We start from the raw sequence: 23442 nt of genomic DNA on the forward strand, positions 1-23442 counted from the left end.
GAAGACCTCTGGAAGACCAACAGTTGGGCTCTAGTCTATAATACTTTGCACACAGTAAATGTTCAATAAAAGATGCATTTATCAGAACTTGGGAGAACCAGGACTTTTCTTCCACACATTCTCAGGAGTGCAGACAACAAGCACCCCACAGTACCACAGGGAGGAGTTTTCAGAAGTTTTCAAATAGATGTTACCATGATCAGAAATTAAGTGCCTGTGTGTCTGTGGGGCAGAGAAGGGGGAGCTGGCCTAGACCCTCTTACCTCTTTTCAAATACTATAGCCTTTATCTTTTCTATACACGGACTTCACAGGAAGGCAGAATGACAGAATAAAAGGTTCAGGCATTGTTTTCATGCTCCCAGAATTGGGGGACATTAGACTTAAGATGTACTAAGATTGGCTGCACCACCTCCCACCAAGGGCTGACTTAAGACATAAAGTGTCCTTAGAGGCTGCAGCATGGCTAGAGCCACAGCAAAGTTTCACTTTCTGCACCTGGAGCCCCATTTTCTCATCACCCACTTGTTAACTCCTTCTCATCTGGATTTGGCACACAGCCCACCAAGCCTTAACCATACGAAGCACTAAACACATAATATTTAGTTTTTCTGTTGGTTCAGGGCCACCAATATGTTCATACATATTCTCATCTCCCATGAACTCTCTGTAGCTTCTGGTCCTGAGGGCCACCCCATTCTTCTTAAATTCATTCTTCCTTGACCCCTTGGTTTTCCTCCAACATTTCCAGCATTTCCACTCTGCGTCTTTCCCAATTCGCTCTTATTCTGCTTCTCTCTTTAGGTGGGCCACAGGGTCCCCTGCCTTCCACCCTCTTTACTTTATTCCCTATAATTCTCTCTCTTGCTCTGTACAGCACTGTCAACTGCTGCCTTCACAATTCATTTCCTTGCACACCAACCAGACTCTTTCTCTGATTTCTGTAATTCTGTTCATATGCTACAGTTATCTGGAGCTAACATATTGGAATCATCTTTGACTTTAGCTAGAGAGGGAAAGAGATGCATCAAGAATGACTCATTATTATTTTTCGCTTGAGCACCTGAGTAATGATGTCTTTAGGTACTTATAATGTGGGTGCTACAGTGGGGAAGGAAAGGCAGGGTGGTGGGTACAACCCAAACAAGAAATGGATAATTACAATATCACATGGAGAGTGCAAAGTTCGCCCAACCCAGACTAGCGGGGACAGAGTGGCCAGGAAAGAAAGACAAAGTATAATCTGGTCATTTCATGACTTTTGCCTATTTAAAAAATGACTTCCCACTGCCTTGATGAAGCACAAGTCCCATACCATAAGCAGAAGCCTCATGGAATGGGGGAAAACCACTTTAACTCATGAGGACAACATTGTCTTCTGACCTTATCTGTTATGATCCCCAACTACAGATCCTAACCTCAAAAAGATTGGAATAAACCCCATTTCTCGAATAGTTCTTGGGTACTTCTACCTAAATACCTTTGTTTACACGGTTTCCTTTCTACACTGTGCCTCCCCTCCACCCCCTACCATCTCCACTCTCCAAAAGCCTCTTCCATCCTTCAGGACCCATCTTGAATGGCAGCTACTGCAAAGAAGCATCTCCTGATTCCACCTCTCTACTCTCACTGAAAACATAGAGGTGGCTCACCGTCATCCGGGCAGCCCCAGCGCTTCTTCTAAGGCTTTCTGATGGCCCTTATAGTCTGCCTTATAAGATTAGTTCCATCTGGTTTCCTCCTCTGCATTAACAGGAGAGACTTCTGGATTATAATCTCTTTGAGGGCAAACGTATCCAGTTACGAATCCTTGAATTTCTCCCCCAGGACTGCACCAAGCCGTGTGTGTGTGTGTGTGTGTGTGTGTGTGTATCAGCCACCAAAGAAACGCATTTTACATTTTCCCTTGTCTTTATCACTCCCTCCCCTTGACTTCAGCTAATCTGCACTAAGTGTTATATTGGCACGAGCCTGTGCTACAATCCTAGCAAGTATTCAGTCTCATCCCTTGTTCATTTATAGAGTGAAAGAGATGGGTTTCTGGAGGGTCCTTCCAGAGGCACCATCCTCATCTCTGCCTACTGACATGCCAGTCTTTGGAAAGCGAGCTTTATTGATTTCTCTAGCCAAGAAAGGCTCCACGCTGTATCAAAGCCAAGTCTGTCGAAACTGTAAGTTCTCTGCACCCACACCTGAATCTGCATAATTCCCCAAAGCCACAAAGGTATAAATAAAAACTTCCAACAGGACAGCGGAACGTTTGCCAACTGTGGGAAGATAAATGGCCTGGGGACTTCTTGCTCCAAAGGCAGAATGGCTTGATTTCTGATTTTAATGTGGAAAAAGAGATGCTGGGAGTCTAAGATTTTTTTCTTTCATTGCCAGAAAGTTATGGGTCACAACATTTAATTTGATTAATTCCCAGTTTCCAAGAGAAAACCTTAGGAGGAACCTTGGGAGGCCCGATAAAATAAGTATGTGCAATTGTTAAGACAGGAAAGGAAAAAAAATGACTTCCATCAGAGCCCACAAAGATTGTTTCCAGTCCCAAACATGGGTCCCCAGAGACAGCCTGGAAACCAAATTATTGTCAAATAGATGCTTACCTTTTACAATGGCTCACAGCAAAAGAAAACATATAGCTTAACATCTCTCCCACAACTCACCTTTCTAGTTCTTTTTCTTTTATTCTCTCTCTCTCTCTGCCTTCCCCTCTCCCTGATGTTACGCTTCCAGGACTAAGCTCTTCTACCAATTAGATACGTATCATTGGATGAGTCACTTGACCTTCTTAAGCCTCAGCGTGCTCATCAGCAAAATGAGGTGTTTATATTACATTGTTAAGATTCTTTTACTTTGGAGTCTAAATATAAATGCAAGCCTGCTCTGTCTGTTCCCATGCAATTGGTCGCACGAGTGCTCTCACCTTTTTTCTAGGGTGACGACTGGGGCTGCGGCATACACAAAGAGTGAGCTAACTTGCTGGTGGGGGTCAGGTATGGAGAGTTCCACCTTTTGTGAAAGGTGAGATCAAATGGCTGGATGAAGTGGCTGGAGCCAAAGATGAATGGGGTGAGTCATATAATTTAATACGTGGACCAGAGGGATCTATTTTGAAATTTCATTGCACAGTTAATTAATTGGCCAACCTGGCCAATAACTTGAGCATTTTCTTCCTAACTGTCCAATCTCTGTGTGTGTGTGCGTATGTGCATGCACGCGAGCATGTACATGTGTGCACGCGCATGGACGGATGTGTTTGCATTTAAAAATGGCATCGTATAAATTTGAGACTTTTAGAATCTGAGACTGTCAGCTCTGGTCAGAGCTCTTCTTACCATAGGCTCACCTGGGAAAACAGAGAGTGAAAAAGATGAAGAGGTCTTTCAGCTGGTTAGCGTAGGAGACAAGACTGGGCCAGGTGCTCATAATCCTGTTAAACCACACAGCGGCCATTAGCTAATTTATCTTTCATTTCCTCCCACAGGATGACCCGGAATTCAACTTGGATTAAGATTAAACAGACTACACTTCATCAGCTTTTTATTTTTCACTCTTTCTTTTTTCCTGGCCTTAACTTTCTCCTCCCATGAGTCTTCTTCTTCCTTCTATTCCATTTGTAGAAAATGTTCCCCACATATGGTTCTTTTGTATAGTTTTCATGTCATCTCATCTATGTGGTTAATTCCCTCAACTGGATGCCTGCTTGGAGGAGGGTTTTGTATTATTTTTGGCGTGGGGATCCATTTCCTGCCTATGAGTGACAACAGAGACTGCCTCCCAAAATGCCCCATGGTGCTGATAAGAGGAGCTGGCAAAGGGCAAGACAGAAGCCACAAGGAGAGGTGGAGTCTTCCAGGCTCAAGGGACTCCAGCTACCTACATGGCAGGATTCTGATATCTGAGAGGTGAGCTAAGGATTCATTCTCAGCATCCATTCATCATGAGGAAAGTACTTGACATCTGGGGACTCAGGATGGCTACCTTGACTAATAATGGCATTGGACTGAGAGGTAACATAGGTAAATTGATGCTTTTCACTGTTTCTCCAACATCTGATGGGAGCCTGGACAGCAGTGGTTAAGATGTCTAAATATTAGATCAAAGTATGCAAAAATTATTCTGTGGTCTGAACAGGAAGAACATCACTCACACTAGAGACCCCTTCCACCAGCTAAGAAGAAGTTGGCTTTGAGAGCACGTGGCATCACTCTGACTATGTGTTGTCAAACTTGGGATAGGTTTGCTCTTTGGGAAATCTGCAGCATGTCAGTCTATGAGAGATGGTGATGCCTTGTGGGAGAGAGGCACACATGAGGGCCCATTTGGCTTCTTCCAACGTTGGGAGTCTGTGGATGGTACCTTCCCACTACTTATCCATTATTTGGTCCCAGGCAAGCATTTTTATAAATGGAGATTTAGCAGATGGTATCCATTTAGAAAACGGGTCAGAAGAGCCACTACCTTCTGAAACAAAGCAGAAGGAGGGCGCCTGGGTGGCTCAGTTGGTTAAGCGACTGCCTTCGGCTCAGGTCATGATCCTGGAGTCCCTGGATCGAGTCCCGCATCGGGCTCCCTGCTCAGCATGGAGTCTGCTTCTCCTTCTGACCCTCCTCCCTCTCATGTGCTCTCTCTCTCTCATTCTCTCTGTCTCAAGTAAATAAATAAAATCTTTAAAAAAAAAAAAAAAAGCAGAAGGAGTAAAACGCAGAAAAATGGTAGAGTCTTTGTGACTTCTGAGCTCTAGGTGTGTTGTAAGGGGACTAACAAGTCAGTGCATCCATCTGAGGGGCTGGGGGTTGGAGAATGGATGCTTTTCCAAGCAGGAAAGAGGAAATGGAGTGTGCAGCTAAGTGAAGTCTCTAATTTCTGTCTCCATAATGGTAATGACTTCCATTGACAGGGTGTCTTCCGTCAGCTCTGATCTCCGGGAATGCTCAGAGTCCTCCCTTGACTTAGCTCCTAAATCTGGTCCTCAATGGGCTAAAGGATGACATCACTATATATGCTCTATTTCGGAGAAGACTAGCTCATGTGAAATAGGACATTGGGATGCTAAGGGAGTGAATCCAGAGTGGAGAAGGAAGAGGTGGAGGGAGAGAAGCTGTGAGAAATACTGATGCCTTTGTTTTCAAGCAGAACCCTCAGTATCATTCATGGAAGAGACACCTCGACTCAGGTAATGTCTCTGGAAGATTTCTCATAACCTCAGCTTCACTCCACCTGCCTCCCACCTTTGAATGGGATTTGCTTCCCTTTGGAGTGTATCACATTAAGGTGAGCTCTCTTCAGGGAGACTTGACAAACTCTGACATTGAATCCTAAGTGTTGCTAAAGACATGTTATTTTCCCTGATGCTTTGGGGGTTCAGAAATAGAGGGAACATTTAGAATAGAGGTGAGGAGAGGCCAAAGCTTGGAAGGGAGGAGAATGATCGAGAATCTGATCTGCTCCAGTAAGATATTCAACAAGATGTGCAGGGACAACTGACGTAAGTCATATAGACATAGAAACCACCAACGATTATGATTCACTAAAATGTTGAAGAAAAAATAAACTCCTATAACACAGAGATAGGCACAAAGCAGTGGTGAAAATAACTCCAAGAAGTGCACTGCAGTAAGAACACAGAGGGAAGCCTGTCCATGTCGATGCTTCCAAGGGGATGGCTAGAAAAGGTTGGGCCCTAAGGGGTCCTTTTACACTGGTTGGGAATTGAATAAAGGGATGTCATCTTTCCTTAATTACTCTCTCTGCAATCATCACATCATCACTGTGCAGATGCCTTAGGGAAGGCATGTAACTGAAGAATGGTTGGGTATCTGAGAGGAAGGGCTACGGTGGAATATACGAGCACTGAGCTGAGGACCAGGACTTGTGTGTTCTAGATTTGGCTTAGCTCTTGGGTGGCATGCGGTCAACTGCAGTGCTGTGGCCAAAGCCCTGGGCTTATTACAATCATAATTCTAACCATGATTCTAAACCTGGGCAGGTCACTTGATCTCTGAGCCTCAGTATCCTGATTTGTAAAATAGGAATGAAAATACCTCTCTTCTAAGATTGTAGGGTGAGTGTTATGAAGAAATGTATGTGAAATGGTTTTAAGAACTGAAACATACTATATGAAAGAGGTCTGGCCCAATCCTGTCAGTTACAGCTGGTAGACAGTACCCCAAAAAAACAGAATGCCATGCCTTAGGGCCCACATAACAGAGTTGGGCCTCGTACCCAATTTTTAGGTTGAATCCAGCTTTCTTTTAGGACACTGTCACGATGCCTGTTTCTTTCCATCTGATGTGGCCAGATGAAGAACGGATGAGAAGATGGGAAGAAGAAGGGGAATTTTGAAGAAAGCAACGGCCACTACATTGAGTGCCAACCCCGAGAGAGCTATACGCTAGAGGTGGGCACCTTTAGAGACACGCACAGGAATCAGAGAAGGATCTCTAGCTGGGAACTCTCGTGGAGTTGACCAACACCCAGCAATCCAGTCCAACCACAGAAAATCTTGGTAAGACTGCTGAGAAACCTACTGAGCAACAATGGATAGAGGTTTCAGCTTCTGAGATCTTGTGTCTCAGGTCTATTAAGTTAGGATACTTGCTTGTAGGTTCTTAGCAGTAACACGCCACCATTACTTTTTTGCTAAATAGTGCCAAGAAAATACAAAAATTAAGAAGACCCTCTGTCTATGGCTGGTTTTGGACCTGTGGTTCAATTTCACTATACAGGACGAGAAAGCAACAGTTTTTCTCACGAAAAAGTTTAATCTAGCCATTCCTGCCCAGGTGGGCTTAATTTGGGCTTTGCATAAAAAACAAGTCCCCTTCCACAAAGTCTGATGATGAGAAACAGGGAAACCCAGATGAGAACACCCTCTTTGGGCAAACATGAAGTGTGGGACATTTATCACCTTCAGCAGGAAACATGACTGCTAATTGGTCTCTTCATTAACCAAGGAGAGCATCTACCACTATAGCAACTCACAAGCTAGTGGCAATTTGGGGCAATCCTTAAGTGCTTTCTAACTCATAATCATATTTCTTCTGAAGTCTGCCGACCTAGAAAAATGACTCTAATTCCTCTTGAATAGACTGCCCTCACCCTCACTAATGATGGACTCCCCGGGAAGGAAGACAGCGAGCAAGAGGTACACATCATAAACAGAGGAGAGATACTACACCCAAGCCTGAACCAGGGACGACTCATCTTTTAGAACCAGGCTATGGCCAGAGTGCTTTGTATTATCCGTGGGTAGGGGGACCACGAGAATCCTTTTAGCTTCTGCAGCTCCTAGGAAAGGAGCTTCTACTCTTTCCCTCATGAACAACTGTTCTGTTCTCTAAGATTCTTAACACTTATTCGATGTGTGGACAGGGACAAAGGGATACTTAGGCAGAAGTGTCAAGCTTCAGTGGCAAGGAAGGCCTGTGTGGGTGGGAAAGTTAGGAAGGAAATTCTGCCAGCAGCTGACAAAGGGTGAGCTCTTTCTAGTAACAACCAGTACTTCAAGTCTAGAGATTAGTGGGAAAAATCTCATTCCCTGCGGACACGCCAAGAGACACAGCAGTAAGGTCCCGTGGGGGCAGGAGGCTTGCAACACCCTTCGGCCAGGCTCCCTCCCCTTCCTGCAGGAAAATGATGAGCTAGGGCTTCACTTTGGGGGTCCATGCAAATGTCCATGGACAAAGAGAGGACAACAGAGCCTGGGGCGATGGCTCCCTCATTAGCTACACTGGAGGATTCATTGGTCAGGAGCTTCCAGTGGCTCTGCTGTAGACTTCTCACCTAGAATGTGTGACTTCTAGAGGCGACCTGCCAGATAAATGAGATATCACTCCCATTCAGCTTTGACATCCTTGGGATCCTGGCATTTTTTTAGTGAGTTTCAGAGGTTTCATCCAAATAGCAAACTGCGCCATCAGATCGGATGAGGACCTAAGAACAGCATCTTGAATAAAAAGCATAAATGCAATGGGTGTGGTTGGACTCTAGGTAGCTACTGGGGGTGTCTCTGGGCCCACGGTTCCCAGACATGACTCTGAGAGAGGAAAGACAGCAAATGCCAAATAAAAAAAGTGTATCAAATGTGCAAGAACGTCCGTTTTCATTTAGTTCCTACCTCTCTGCAAACCGGTGACTGCAATGTGCCGAGGATGGCAGCCTCCTTAAGAGCAAAGGCCAGCAATTAAATAATAAGACAGCCCGTCTGAAGAGCAACGCGGCCTTACCTGGAGACAGGGAGGAGTCGTAGGAGCTTCTCTCCTTGCGATTCATCTTGAAGGCTTGGAGGTCCTTTTCCCTGTATGTCCCAAAGCCTTCGTAGCTCCTCCTTTTACTCCCGCTCATGTCACTGTCCCACTTGTCATTCGAAGGGTTCATGTCACTGAACACGTCCAGGCTCTCGGGTCTGGTGCTGCCACTGTCGCCGCCGCTGCCGGAATACCTTTTTGGGCACGTGTCCGCAGGCTCGCCGCTCAAGTCACCTTTGTCCTTGGCCTGGGTCCAATGCTGGGCATCAGAAAGTGACAGTGTAGACAGGGTGTCCACCTCGAAGTTGTTCTTGGAAGCTTTGTGGCCGGCTTCACTCTGCTGGTGCTTCTGCTTCTCTTTATGCTTATTCTTCTCACTCACTAACGGGAGCTCCTTGTCTGCACCACCCAGCCGCTCGCTCAGGATGTGGCTGGAGAAGCCCGTGGCTTTGCCTGCGAAGAGACCACTCAGGTTGTCATGGGTCCCCAGGATCCGGTCTTCCTTGTGCTTATGCTTGTGTTTGTGTTTTCTCTTGTGGAGCCGACCGCTGGCCAGACCGGCGCCACCCGCCTTGGGAGGATTCAGGGCCGGCTGCATGTCACCGAGGCCCATGCCGACAGGTCCCTGCAGGTGGACTCCATGCTTTGCTTTATGCTTCGCTGTCCCCGACATCTTCATGTGGGAGCTCGTGTGGAACTGAGGAGGTGGCACTGTCGGCCTCATGAACGGGGCAGCGGCTCCGAGCGTGTGTGATAGGTACAAGGGAGCTGGGTACTGACTGTAATAACCAAGGTTCATCATAGGCATTGATGTGTAAGGCATTCCATAGGGTGCATAGTAACTTCCACTGGGAATAGGGTAGCTGAACCCTTGTAAAAAAGGCACCTTTGTCATGGTGTCATTGGTTTTTGCAGGCCTACCACGCTTCTTCTTTGACTTCAGGTCTGAAGTCCTGCGAAGATAGAGCAACGGGTCATACTGGATATATGGCACCGGGTAGTAGTGATCAAAATTAATCCGAAAAATGCTGGGATACGGATTCTCGTGGTAGAAGGTGTAACTCCGGTGGGAGATCCTGAACACCTGGAACTTGGTGATGAGCTCTTCCAGGTCTGCCAGAAACTGAAGGTCATCACGATTCTGCAGGCTTTTCCGTTTCCTCTTGTGCTTTGGCTTCTTGAGGCTTTCGTGGGCCAGAAAGTTGTCCACCATGAGATGCTTCTGCCGGTGGCCATGCCGGGTCTTTGTGCTGGTGTCGGACGGAATGGTCTCCGGGTTGTCCAGGGAGCAGAAATCGAAAGAGTACCTCCGTCGGGATTCTGAACCCTTCTCCGCTTGGTCAGACGTGCTGTTGTTGTCCGTCCCAATGCCACTGTCGCTTGGGATCGTCTCCTCGCTGTGCGACTCACTCACAGGGGACAGCGTGATTTCCTTGAGTGACCCGATCTCGCAAAGGTGGGAAGGCGAGTTGGCCATCAGCCTGGGTGGGGACAGCTTCCAGGCTCCACTGTGGATTCCCTTCTGGGTTTTGGTTGGAAGAGCACTGATGGGCTGGAGATTTGGCATAGTTTTCGACTCTGAAAAATTGGTTTCAGTGCTGGCAGGGCTCAGGTTGCCATTTGACCCACCTAGCGGCGCTGAAAGTGGGTGCATAGCTGCTGGTGAAGATGCCACAAGGGACTGAAAGTTGGAAGGCACGGCTGGAACGTCCGGCTGGCTAGAAGCAGGCCTTGGGTGCTTGATGGCTGTTTTGGGTTCCTCGGATGGGGGTGGCAGCTCCGCTCTTGGCTTCCTGCCCCTCTTCTTGCCGATGTAGATGGTTCCCCTCTTGCTGACGTTGATCTGCTTGCCCAATTTGCTCTCAATTGCCGCTGCCCCGGGGCTGGTCTCCGGGGGAGCTTTCGCCTTCAGAGCAATGTTGCTGGAGCAGGACAAGATCTGGTTCAAGATATTTTTCCTCTTGAGTGTTTTCATCTTATTGATGGTTTTGATGGTCTTCTTATCCAACACCCCAAGCTTTCCAACTTTTTTGTGAAACTTCATCTCGCTCATGGGCTTGTCCTGTCCTGGCACCAGCTGGGCCAACTTAGCTAAACTGCGTCGTCTCTTTCTTTTCTTCGTGCCAGGGAACTCCCGGCTGATGGGACTGACCGGGCTGGTGGAAGTCCCCTCGTGAATCGTCTCCACCGTGAGCAAAGGCTGCTTCTTCGGCCGCCCCCGCTTCTTCTTGACGGGCGTAATCACAGTAAGACTGTCTGTGTTGGTGTACAGAGGGCTGGATGGGGTGATGGGGTAGGCAGACGGCGGTTCCACCATCAGTTTATCGGAGGTGGCCAGGACTGCCTCCCGAAGCATACTGGTGGGCTTTGGTTTGCTGCACGTCCACCTCCGTTTCGCAGCAAATTTGGGATGCTGGATTTCTGGCAACTTCCTCGATGGAGAGTGGTCCGTGCATGTTGGAGGCGTCATGATCATGGGTGGCTTCCGCTGCTTAGACACGCCTCCTGGCACGACTTTCTCGGCATTTCCACCTGTTTCAAGGCCAACTGAGGGGGACTCGTTCTCTATCATTTTACTCAACTTAGGGACCCGGGGATCTTTCTTATTTCCCTCAGTGTTGGAAAGTATCCTGTTAACCACTTCACTGCTCATAGTGATTCCAGAAGCCAGGGCTTTCTCTGGCATGATCTTTTCTACCACTGCTTTGATGGACTGTCTCTTTTTCCTCTTATGGCTGGTTGGATCTAGACAGGGTGCCTTGATAGGGATAGTAATCCGGACATGACTTGAGTCATTTTCAGGATTACTGACAGAACTCGAATTCTGCCTGGCTGGTGATGCCTCTTGGGCATTATCTGCAGGGTAGCCTTCCCTTTTCCCTTCTGTATTGTCAAATGCTTTCTGGGCATTCTTGACCCAGTCCAGGTCTGGGTTTGCTATGGTTTGACTTATCACATCTTTTTTACTGGACTTTTTCTTGCTGCCTATGGTAGGTGGTTCTGGGGGCTCCTTTGCAACTCCTCCATCTTGATCTACCAAGGGCTGAAGTCCGTTGCACTCGACAGAGCTGCTGGGTGGGGCTGGGGAGCTGTGGCTGCCTGGGGATGGGACCACACCTCCCAAGAGCAGATCTTTGCTGTTGGACAGCTGACTCCACGTGCTCCCTGCACTGCCTTTCTTACCCTGGGCCTTTGCAAAGGAAGCCACGGGCTCAAGAGCGGGGATCTTGCTGGTGCTTGCAGTTTCTCTGCCAGACTCTGGACTGATGAAGCAATTCTGAGTGGCAGGTCCACTGTCAGAGTTGGTGGACCAGTCCATGTGGTTCTGGCTGCTGCTTTTTTGCTGGTGCTTTGGTTTTAAGGTGTCACTGGTGACGTCCTGTGGGAGGCCTGGGTCATAGTGGAGATTTGAGTGTTTCTGTGGCCGCTCGTAAGCCTAAGGTAGAGGGGTGGAGAAGGAGAGAGAGAGAGAGAGAAACAAAGATGAACATGTTAGAGCTACTTAAAATTCAATGTCAAAAGCCTTATTTATTTGAAAGTTGGGAACAGCCACCTTTAATTCCAGAATGCTTTAGGAGGTTTTCTCATTTGCAGAAGTAAAAATACGGTGCAATGATTTGGAACATTAATAAGGATGCTTTAGTTGCTGTCTTCACTCCTCCTTGCCCCCCCAACAACAGGAACTTTTACCCATCTTGGTTGAATGCAATCTCGGAATAAGAACTGTTTAGTGAGAGAACAGGCCCCGCACGTCACTTAGGCCAGTGCCAGACCGTACACATGGAAGAGCCGAAATCTGTATAATGGAGAGTCCTACCCATGGTGGCAGAGTCCAGGAGAGACTGTGACCTTCCCAACTCCCTGGCCCCTTTGCCTGACTCAAGCTGCCTCTGATTTCCGTCCCCACTTCCCATCCAACTCACGTACTTCCCTTGCTTCCTCCTATGCAAGTTCATTTCTGTTTGCACTTTACCCTGGAGTTCAGCATCTCTTGTGCTCCAACAAGTAGCTCCCTGAGAACCACTGCTACAAGGGAAAACAGCACGAGCTGCAGGACTGGGGGGGAAGTCTGAAGAATGTGTGGGGCCAAGGGCTGGTTAAGGACACAGAGAAGAAGAAATGAAGCAGGAAAGAAGCGCAAAAGACCTTCAATCCTTTTGACCCTAGGAGTGGTGCAGTGTTTGGGAGGTAACCCTCTGAGGCATCCTGAAGCCCGGGTTGAGCACTGACAGCAATCTTGAGGAAACTCTTGGACAGTCTCAAAAGGAACCTTGAGTCTCCTGGACGAACGTGCCAAAAAAAAAAAAAAAAAAAAGCACGGTCATTCAAGATCACTCCTTCGAACTTTGTCAGCTGTGCTTTCCCTACATGACTTCTAAAGGAAAGTCTCCAGACTCTGGCACCTTCCTTAGGACCGACTCCACAGTTGGGAAAAGCAGAAACTGTGCTAGAGGCCCAACATAACTAGTATCTACAAAATCACTAAGGTGGTAGATAGTGAACACATCATTTTGAGACATTAAAGCTTTTTTTTTTAAAGATTTATTTATTCGTTTTAGAGAAAGAGAGAGAGCATGAGTGGGAGGAGCAGAGGGAGATGGAGAGAGAAACTCAAGTAGACTTCTGTGCTGAGCACGGACCAGATATAGGGCTCAAATCCCATAACTCTGAGACCATGACCTGAGACCATGACCAAGAGTCAGACCCTTAATCGACTGAGCCATCCAGGTGCCCCGAGACATAAAACTTTTTAATGTAAAAATGCTAACGTTATTTCCAATAGATTTTAAGCCACGCTACCAGTACAAAGAAGCATTCCTCAAAGTTTATTGTAAGTCCTGTCTTATACACACAAGTAGTAAATGTACAGGATGCATTATCCTAAGATTTGTTAAAGAAGGGAAAATACTAGTAAACTGAAGAAAGTTTTGGGTAATATCTCCACTGAGAAGTAAATGATGATTGGCTTAGTGGATTTAGGAAGTTTTAGCCTGTAACATGTATCTGTCTTTATCTATGTATCTATCCATGTATCTATCATCTATCTCTACCGATCTGTTTGCCATTGATGCTCTAGCATTTATACTTCATTAGAAAACATTTTTCATAGTCCCTGTTAAGAATCAAAACATAGATGTCAGAAAGCATTATGGGTAAAATTCAATGTAGTAAAGCAAGTAGGGTTTCCTTCACGCTAATTTCTGGAATCCCTAGGTTTATTTTCTGCCTCTCTGATTTTGAGAAATCTTGTTTATACTTCTGGTATTGGATTCTGTTTGTTAAGTATCTTGAGAGAATCTCCCCCAAGCTAAGCCCAGGAGAAAATTAAGACAAAAAATGTATTTCCTTTCTTCTTCCTCTTGCAATGGTTAGTGGACACCACCATCATTAACATCTAGAGAACTAATCCTGTCACTTGACTTTGCTAGGAATAACTGCTGGGCACATAGGTTGCTGTCCCACTTTCAAAAACAAAAAACAAAAAACTGAAAACAGAAATCTTATCCATGGCATAAACTATTAAATGCCATTTACCTTTTATGAATCAGGACTTTGCCGATTTGTCATTTGTGCTTTAGATTTTAGTTGGCACTGGGTATATACTCACAGGATGACAAGTCTACAAAAGGGCTTAGAAACAAAATGTCCTACTCTTTAGGGCAACAGTATAATTGATAACTCATACTAGAACATTTTTGAGAGTTAGTGGTGGCACTTATTAAACATTGCCATGGGACAAAAAATCTGAGTTACTCTTTTGGACCCCAGCAAAGCAGGACTTATAGTTACCCTGTCTCCCCTACTCCTTCCACCTCCCCCCCTTTTCTAGATCTGGTCACAGAAGTCCACACAGGGGCTTCATAGTGAACCTGGAATTCTTGGTCCCTGATTCTCACCAGTTTTTTGTTTGTTTGTTTGTTTCTATTGCTCCATCTTCTTGTTCTTGGTGCCTAGCAGAATCCTTAATTAACTCTCTATGTTCAACTCTCAGCTCGATCGTAGGGAGGCCCCCTGCCTTACAGAAATACTCCTATTAGAAGTTTTCATGAAACCCTGTAGGTCGTCTTTGTTGGACTTTTATCTTAGTTTTAATTTTATATTTGATTTGTGCATTAATTGAATTAATGCCGGTTTCCCTTTCTAGCCTGTACACACATCACAGAAGTACCAAGCACAGTGCCTGGCAAATAGTAGGCCCTCAACAAATGTTTATTGAATGAATTAAGGAACACACATTTTGTGATGGGTATTTCATTTGGTCAATAGTGAGATTAATGACCTGTACATTACAACATCCTCCAGCCTATTTTCTTATGTCATTCCTTCTGCATGTACCATTGTCTCTCATAAAGACATCCATCACAATCCTCCTAATGCTCTATGCCATTTATTTGTGTACTTTTCTATCTCCCTCTCCTAGACTGTAAGTACTTTGAGGTCACAGACTCATTTATCTTCTTATCCCCTGTGCCCACGACAAAGCAAACCACCCAGAAAGTTCCCAATAAATGTTTGCTGAGTGAATAAACAAAATCATGTTTGAGAAGCCTATTACCACGACAAAATACGTGGCTGCACACAGAAGATAACAAGCTGCCAATCATTCATTTGATAATGGCTCATAAGGAAACTGGAGCACTCAAATGCATTAGGTAATGAACAAAAAAAATCCTTCCCCAATACTGAAGGACTAAAGGCACTTGCAAGGTAACTCCTCTTCAATGCAATTTTTATTGTTAGTTCTCCCTCATCTCCTGTTAATTCTTTCACTTTCCAATTAACTCTGCCTTTGGGAAAGGCCACGTGACTGTCAGGGGGGTGGATTTCACTGTGATAGTTGAAAGGTGGGGCCTGCTCACTTACACCCAGGGCAGCCCAGCTCAAAGTCATGCAGTTAAGTGAGCCTGGTTCCGGGTGCCTCCATCTGGACACTGCCTGATCTCATTGTTTCTACCATTTCAGCTGCAATTTGCCCTGCTGGGAGAGCTCTGCAATCAAAGGGCAGCGTGGACAAAAGGGAAGCACAACAAAGGATCAGGACTAATAGGGGGAAATGGTGCTTTAAGCCCCGCACTGAGATGGGCTGCGGAGAAGGGGCAAGGGGGACTAAGAAGGAGTACTCTCTAAGGGGTCCAGGAGAACACGGCTTTTCTCCAGCCTTGGCTGATGGCTACATCCTGCTGCATTTCACAGAATCCCACTTCTTCATCTGTCAGCCATGACATATTATATACACAATGGTGAAGCTGTCAGTTCCAATATGTCCTTCACTGAGAATTGAGTACTTACTCCATTGAGACAGAGATGGACATGGCAAAACGGGCCCCTAGCTGGATGCTGGTAGGGGCAGGGGAGGGGTAGGGGGCATACAGGCTCCCCTCCCACCTTGCCAGTGCTCTGGTCCTGGGCTCCCATGGGGGTCACTGACTGGGGGCTTTATTGACCCATTTAGCACCCATTTCCATTTTTCCCTTAGATTCTGCATTTTTCTGGGAGTAAGACCTTAATCTTTTAAGGCCTCCATACCCTCTGTCCACAGCAAGGGTGTTGCCTAAGATGGTTACCAAATAAGGGAAGGCCTGATGATATTCTACATTGGGCCGATTATTTTTGTGGAAAACTTTTAGTACCATCTAAGCCCAGTGTTATCTCTTGGCTGTTCCCCCACCCCCATGAATTGTTTGTGAAACATACAGTCATTTCTTTTAAAAGATTTTATTCATTTATTTGAGATAGAAAGAGCAAGAGTGAGAGAGAGAGTGCGCATGCACGTGCATAAGCGGGTTGGGGGGGGAGGGGCAATGGGAGAGGGAGAAGCAGACTCCCTGCTGAGCAGGGAGCCTGATGCGGAGCTGGATCCCAGGACCCTGGGATCATGACCTGAGCTGAAGGCAGACGTGTAACCGACTGAGACACTCAGGCGCCCCCACACAGTCATTTTGAAGGTGTGGCTTACTTTTATAAGAACAATACTTTCCATGCCCATTGAGCCTAGATGCCAAATGTTCATCAGTGAACCACCATTTTGAAAACTAGACAGATTTTCTTCTTAAAAGATGTGTTTATGGAAGCAAGTTCTTCTGGAATGTGAAGAATTATTTTGTAAAGTAGGTAACTATCCCCTCCCCTACAACCAATGTATCATATACATTTAAATTTTGTACAAGTTAGATTTCTTTTGAAAAAGCACTTGATTTTTGTCTACTTTTGAAAACAAGCATTAGATCGCTGCATAAAAACTTGAAAAATCCATAAAAATGGGAAGAAAATGAGTCACCCAGCCTTATCTATGGCTTCTCTGAAGTAAGGGTTGTCGCAATGAGAGAAGAGGGCTATTTGGGTCTGAGAAAAATCATATAACTCATCAAAAATCAAGCATGACTTTGTGAGAGATAAACTACTCTTTTGGGTTAGCTGTGTTTGTGCTACTTTCTGCTGACACCGATAATTTAAATTTACTGTTCGTGAGATATTTTGCTTTACAAGAGTAGGAAAATATGCCTGGGTATGAAGTAACGAGGGGAGCTTTCGCTCTTAATTTGGCAACTGGTGCTTCTCAAGATGTGATCCTGGATCACTGTATCAGAACCACCTAAGGTACTGGTCATTAATACAGACTCCTGGGCCCCATTGCAGATCTACTACTTGCAGTCTTTTGGGGGGGATCAAGGAATGTGCATTTTAAACATGCTCTCCAGATAATTCCGATGCACAATGAAGTTTTAAGAGCACTGATCTAATGTTTGAATATCATAATTCCTCTGGGGTGGGGCTCTTCTGTGGTTGCTATGACATTTGCAGCACTTTTTGGTGGTAAATATGTAGAACAAACCACCATAGGCCTGTTAGGATATGCAATTTGGCACCGTTGAGCATTCTTGTTTTGCTCTCTGAACTCTTTGTAATTTACATAGTAAGAAACTCTAACTCGGTACCCTCTTTAGGTATTCCAAGTCCACTGCAAGGTGAGGTGGGCAGAAAAGTCATCCGTATGGGTGGATAAGAGTACTGTCCTCCCAGAAAGAATCTGGAATGCAGGTGTTCATGACCTCCCACTCTGGGATTTCTATTTCCCCAACTCAATGCAGGCCAATCCCCAGAGCCCTGGGGTATCCTGGCATTTATCTCTGAGGCTTGAAGCAAGTGCTCAAGCCTGAGCAAGAACTGAGTGTGGGAGACAAGGAATGTAACCAGAAACTGTCTGATGAAAGGTCCCCAATCCTGGCTGTACGTTAAACTTATACAGGAAGCTTCATAAAGAACACCATGCCTGGGATCTGACCCAGACCAATTAAATAAGGATTCTAGAAGTGGGGTCTGAACAGTAGTACTTTTTTCAAAGCTCTTGGCTATCCCAATGAGCAGACAAAGTTGAGAACCACTGGATTATATCAAAGACAGAGGGTCTGGGTTAGGGACTAGAGAGGTTCTGATATTACCAGATGTTCCAGTTCAGTGGTTTTCAAATGGACTAGGACTCCACGGAGTCCTGGATTTTGTAAAGACTTTTCTGAACTATAGCCAGTGGATGGGCAAGAGAGATGCTTCACATCATTCTTTTAACCCCCAAATAAACAGAACAGCCTTGCAAAGGATTTCATTTACGAGAGTGGGGGTGGGGAGAGATGGTTCTGTCACTTAAAGACTTTGAAAATGACCCTTTAGGCTCATGAACAGGAAGAATGCATATACCAGCTTCCATTGAACTTGACCCCAGAAGATCTCTCCTCAGCCCAGTTCATTCCTGCATTTGCTAATGGTAGGTATAGAAGAATGCCACTAAGTACCTTATTTCAACCAGGGCCTCATGATCCTTTGGTTCTGTGGGCGTTATGGACTGAATGTCTATGTCCCTCCAAAATTCATATGTTGAAAACCCTAAACCCCAAAGTGATGGTATTAGGAAGTGGGGCCTCTGGGAACACAATGTGATTAGGTAATGAGGGTAGAGCTTTCATGAATGGGATTAATGCTCTTACATTAAAAGACACCCCAAAGAGCTCTTTTGTCCTTCATTACGTGAGCACACAGAGAGAAGAAGGCCATCTATGAGCCAGGAAGCAGGCTCTCACCAGATGCTGCATCTGCCAACCTTGATCTTGGACTTTCTAGCCACCAGAACTATGATCAATAAATTTCTGTCATTTATAAGCCACCCACTCATGGTATTTTGTTATAGCAGCCTGAACAGAAGCACTACCCAGCTCCTAAACAGACATAAAGTTTCCAATGACATATATAAAGTGAATGTGTCCTCATTTCCTGTCACATGAATTACCCTGGGAAGTCACCTTGACTTAGTTCCCATAGGAACCATTCCTGATTTACTATTTGGGGGCTGTTTTGAGCGATACTAACGCACTCCTTTTCCTGGGGGTGATAACAGCTGGTGCAAAGACAGAGGCCCCTAACATATGTTTCCTTGAATACATGGTAATTCTGCATAATTTAAAATGATCATTGACTTCATTCCAGCCACAATGTTATTATAGGTATTAGACTTACCCTTTCCACAGAAACAAATATAATTCTGAGCAAACTATATGAAGCAACTGTTTTCAGGCACTGGACTATAGATAATGTGTGCTGTGATTCTAGAGAGAAGGAAACTCATGAGGCCCCTGTATCCCTAGTTTTCTTCGCCTGGGAGCACTTTCTGAGGCTGAGCACAGGAAAGTAGAAGCCAGAGATCTGTGATCTCACTATGTGGAAAAAACAGAGATCAGAGTTTGGGGCTGGAGGAACTGGGATTTGAGAGACAGGGTACCTAAGAAGAGGGAGCCATGTAGAAAAGAAACCCTAGAAACATTTATAGGGACATTCTTATGTCTTTGGCCAATTTTTAATCTGCACTTGAGGGCAAGACTCCATGAAGCCCAGCAGAGTTCAGCTACTAGGGGGCCACAAGCTGAACATAGAGTCCTGACATCACCAGTATTGGGCAGTGTTGGATTTCTGCTTAGCCAGAGTGGGGCAACTTTAATGAATATTCCAGAACTCAGCTGATATCCCAGAAATGGTACTCTTTAAGAGTAGGATTACTCTAGCCCCAGAATAGAAACTATGTTAGTCCCTCCCTAACAAAGTCTGAAAAGAATCCTCAATAGGATAAAGCTAGCTTGCCAGTAAATTAACTACCTATCAGAACAAAAGTCAAACTCTTTAAAGGAAAACAACAAAAGGCAGAATCTCTACAATATAGTAACTACAATATCCAGGACACAATAAAAAATGCACTAGACAAGCAAAGAAATAGGCAAACTTGACCCACAACCAGGAGAGCCAAGATAGATCCAAGGCCCCCGAAACAGCCATTATGAAAATATTCAAGTATTGAAAGGAAAAGATGAACATAATTGATGAACATATGGGGAATCTCAGCATAGAGATGGCAACTATACCAAAATAACCAAATGAAAATTCTGAATTGGGAAAATACAATATCTGAAATTAAAAATTCACTGGCTGAACTTAACAGCTTATAGGACAATGCAGAAGAGAAGTTCAGTGAACATGATGGGGAGAGGGTAGAAATGATCCAAACTGAAAGAAGGGAGAAAGATGTAAAAAACAAAGAAACAAACAAAAAAACAAGGCTTCAGTATCCTGTGGAATAGTATCAAGAAGTCTAAAATATATAATTAGCACCCCAGAGGAGAGAAGGAGAATAGTACATGCAGATTAACATAGCTAAGAAGCTCAATAAACAGAACAAACACACATAAAAACTACATCTAGGCACACTGTAAACAAACTGATGAAAACCAGATAAAACTTTTAGAAGCAGCCAGAGAATTAAGACACAAAATTATAGGGGAATAATGACAAAAATAATGTCTGACTTCTCGTCAGTAAAAATCAAGCCAGAAGACAATGAAATAACATCTCCAAAGTGCTAAAATAAAGACAAAACAGTCAACTTACATTTCTATATCCAGTGAAAATAACCTTCAAAAATGAAGGCAAAATAAAGATATTTTCAGATAAATAAATAGAAACTGAGGGAATCAACTACCGACAGAAGGAAATTATAAGAAATGTAAAAGGAAGTTCTTCAGGGTAAAGGGAAATAATACCAGATGGAAACTCAGATCTACATGAACAAATGAAGAACATGAAAGCAGAAAATATGTGGGAACATATACAGTTTAAAAGACAAATGGCTGCTTAAAACAGAAATAGTAATATGTCATGGAGCTTATGACATTTGTAGGAATTAAGTGTACAACAATAAAACAAAACACAAGAGGGTGGTATATGGAAGTACGCTTGACCATTGAACAACGTGCGTGTGAACTGCGTGGGTCCATGTATATGCAAATTTGTTTCAATAAATACCATACACTACTGTAAATCGATTTTCTCTGCCTTATGATTTTATTAACACCTTTTCTTTTCTCTAGCTTGCTTTATTGTGATTATACAGTATATAGTACCTATAACACACAAAATATGTGTTAATCAACTGCTGACGTTATCAGGAAGACTTCCAATTAACAGTAAGCTCCCAGTAGTTAAGTTTTGGGACAGGAATCAAAAGTTTTATGTGGATTTTCGACTGCAAGGGAGGGGGGGCGGTCAATGCTCCTAACCCCTCTGTTGTTCTAGGGTCAACTATATATGCTTGTTACAGTTCTTATACTTGAAGGGATGTGGTAATAGTTCAAAGTAGTCTGATACTTGGTGCACATTGTAATCTCTAGAGCAACCACTAAAAATAAAACAAAGTCATATATCAAAAATGCCAATAGAAGGAAATTTATGGAATATTAAAGAGAGCTTGATTAGTCCATGAAAGGGCAGAAAAGGAGGAAACAAAGAGAGATGGGACAAAGAGAAAACATAGTAACATTGTAGACAAACTCGACACTACCGGTAATTCTATTAACTCAAAATATATTAAACACTCCAAAACAACAACAACAACAACAACAACAACACAGGGGATAGGTTGTCAGACTGAACAAAAATGTAAGACCCAACTATAGACTGTTTACAAGAGATACTCTTTAAATATAAGAACACAGCTTAAAAGTAAAAGGATGGAATGAGATAAAGCACACAAACATTATTTTAAGAATGCTGGAGACACTCCATACAATGTGAAATAGTCAGAACAAAAGGTATTACTGGAGATAATTAGGGGCATTTCAAAATGATAAAAAAAGAAGTCAATTCATCAAGAACAGACAATACTACTAAATTTGTTTGCAACTCAAAACTTCAAATACTTGAGACAAAAAGTAAGAGAATTAAAGAAAGAAAGAGACAATTCCACAATTAAAAGGATTTTAACACTCCTCTCTCAGTAACAAAACAAAATGACCAAAGAAATCAGAAAAAAATATATGGAAGATTTGATCAACATGCAACCAACTGAACCTCACCCAACAGCAAAACAGCTTCACCAATATATTCTGAACCACAAAAGAAGTAGGACTGGACAGTGAGCACATGCCAGTGTCCTCAAAAATCATTTGTCATCAGGGAAATGCCCATTAAAACCACACGAAGATACTACTATATACTCAGTAGGATGGCTAATATTGAAAAGATTGACAACAAGTATTAACAAAGATAAGGAGCAACTATAACTCTCATCCATTGCTGGAGGGGGTGCAAAATGGTACAACCACTCTGGAACTTGATTTGGTCACATCTTTTAAAGCTAAATATACACTATGACTCAGCAATTCCACTCCTATGAATTTACCCAAGAGAGATGAAAATATTTATCCACAATTAGACTTTCATAGAAACTTCACAGCAACTTAATTCTGAGTAGAAAGCACCTGCAAACAGCCCAGGTGTTGATCAACAGGAGAATACAAAATCCATCAATAAAAAGAAAAGGGTAGAGCTAATCCACAACATGCATAAATCACACACACAAGCTGAGCTAAAGAAGCCAGACCCCCAAAAAGTACACATTGTACCATTCCATTTATGTAAAGTTCTAGAACAGGCAAAACTAGTCTATTATGATAGAAATCAGAACAGTGACTGTCTATAAGGTGGAGTGGGGACTGGTGTGGTTGTGAAGGGGCAGGATGGGAGTTTCTGGGGATAATGGACATACTTTAAATGATGACAGGAGTGCAAATTACACAGCTGTATACATTTGTCAAAACCCCTTGAATGTATACATTTCAGTATATGTAAATTTTACCTCAACTACGAAAGAGAGAGAGTACATCAAGTACTGATTGTTAAGAACTCCTTATACCCAACACTCATGTATATGCACACACACACCCCCAAAGCCACTCTGTAGGACTTAGGGACTTTTTTCTCAAAGGAACACCTGAAGCCGCAGCTACTCATTGTTTCCCCTTCCTAGAGTCCTCCCTCCCCGCTTTGCACAGGGACCGCTGAGGGGGTTGATCCCAAAACAATGGAGCCTGAATCAAGGAGGCAGGTGCTTGTGGCTTTTGCAGGCCCCATTCTCTCCTTTCCTTATCCTTGGTAACATCCCTGCCCCAGGCAAAAAGTAGAAAGGTGCAGCCTGCCTCCACGCCAGCCACAAATTCACCTTGTTTGAGGTAAGGAAGGAAGCTTGACAAGAACCTGCTCACAAATCAAAGTTAGCGCTGCCCCGCCTCCTCTGTAAATCATTCGAGATCCATCTGGGTAATGACTCCTCCAGTGTAATTCCCTATTAAGAGGCTTTATCTGGAGAGATAAGCAGCTGGTTTCCGTGTCACTAATTGCTGTCTGCTGTGATTTTAAAACATCTGCACCATTGTGCTCTTCATTTTCATATTCTAATCACCCTGAAACTTGAAAAAGGTACATCATTGATTGTTTCTATGGGTTAATTAGTACACAGTCTCCTTGTACAGACAATTTAGAGGCAGCCAGAACCTCAATCAGGAAGTTTGTTTTAAAAATTAATAACATCGGCTGTGGCTGGAGGGACTGTCATGTTCAGGGACGCATAGGGACTCTCCTGGTCGGGGAGCCGCCTACAGGGCTGGGGGTGGGGCAGGAGAGTGGGCAGTGGTGGCAGGCAGGACCCAGGGACCCAGGACAGGACTGGGTCCCAAGTGGACCTGACCACTGGTCTCTGCTGCCTCCCTCCCCTTCCAACTAGCCCGGGTCCCTTTCCCAATCAGTACAAATCAGGACTTTAATGAGGATTGACCAAAATATCTGGAGGTGAGAGGAATTTGTCAAAGTAGTAAGAGAGT

At 44.3% G+C, this 23442-nt stretch overlaps 1 protein-coding gene across 3 annotated transcripts in view; it reads right to left on the reverse strand.

Annotated features, from left to right (window-relative positions):
* Positions 1-23442, reverse strand: part of SETBP1 (SET binding protein 1) — a 365686-nt gene that overhangs the window by 95776 nt on the left and 246468 nt on the right. For all 3 annotated transcript variants that reach the window (XM_064577664.1, XM_045886796.3, XM_045886798.3), the window contains exon 4: positions 8231-11687. In XM_064577664.1, the coding sequence (XP_064433734.1) occupies positions 8231-11687 (3457 nt within the window). The remainder of the gene's footprint in view (positions 1-8230; positions 11688-23442) is intronic.

This window comes from Mirounga angustirostris, unplaced genomic scaffold (assembly GCF_029215605.1).
Source record: "Mirounga angustirostris isolate CCGP_5_RB_7025 unplaced genomic scaffold, mMirAng1.0.hap1 SCAF_14, whole genome shotgun sequence".
Classification (NCBI taxonomy): Eukaryota; Metazoa; Chordata; class Mammalia; order Carnivora; family Phocidae; genus Mirounga; species Mirounga angustirostris.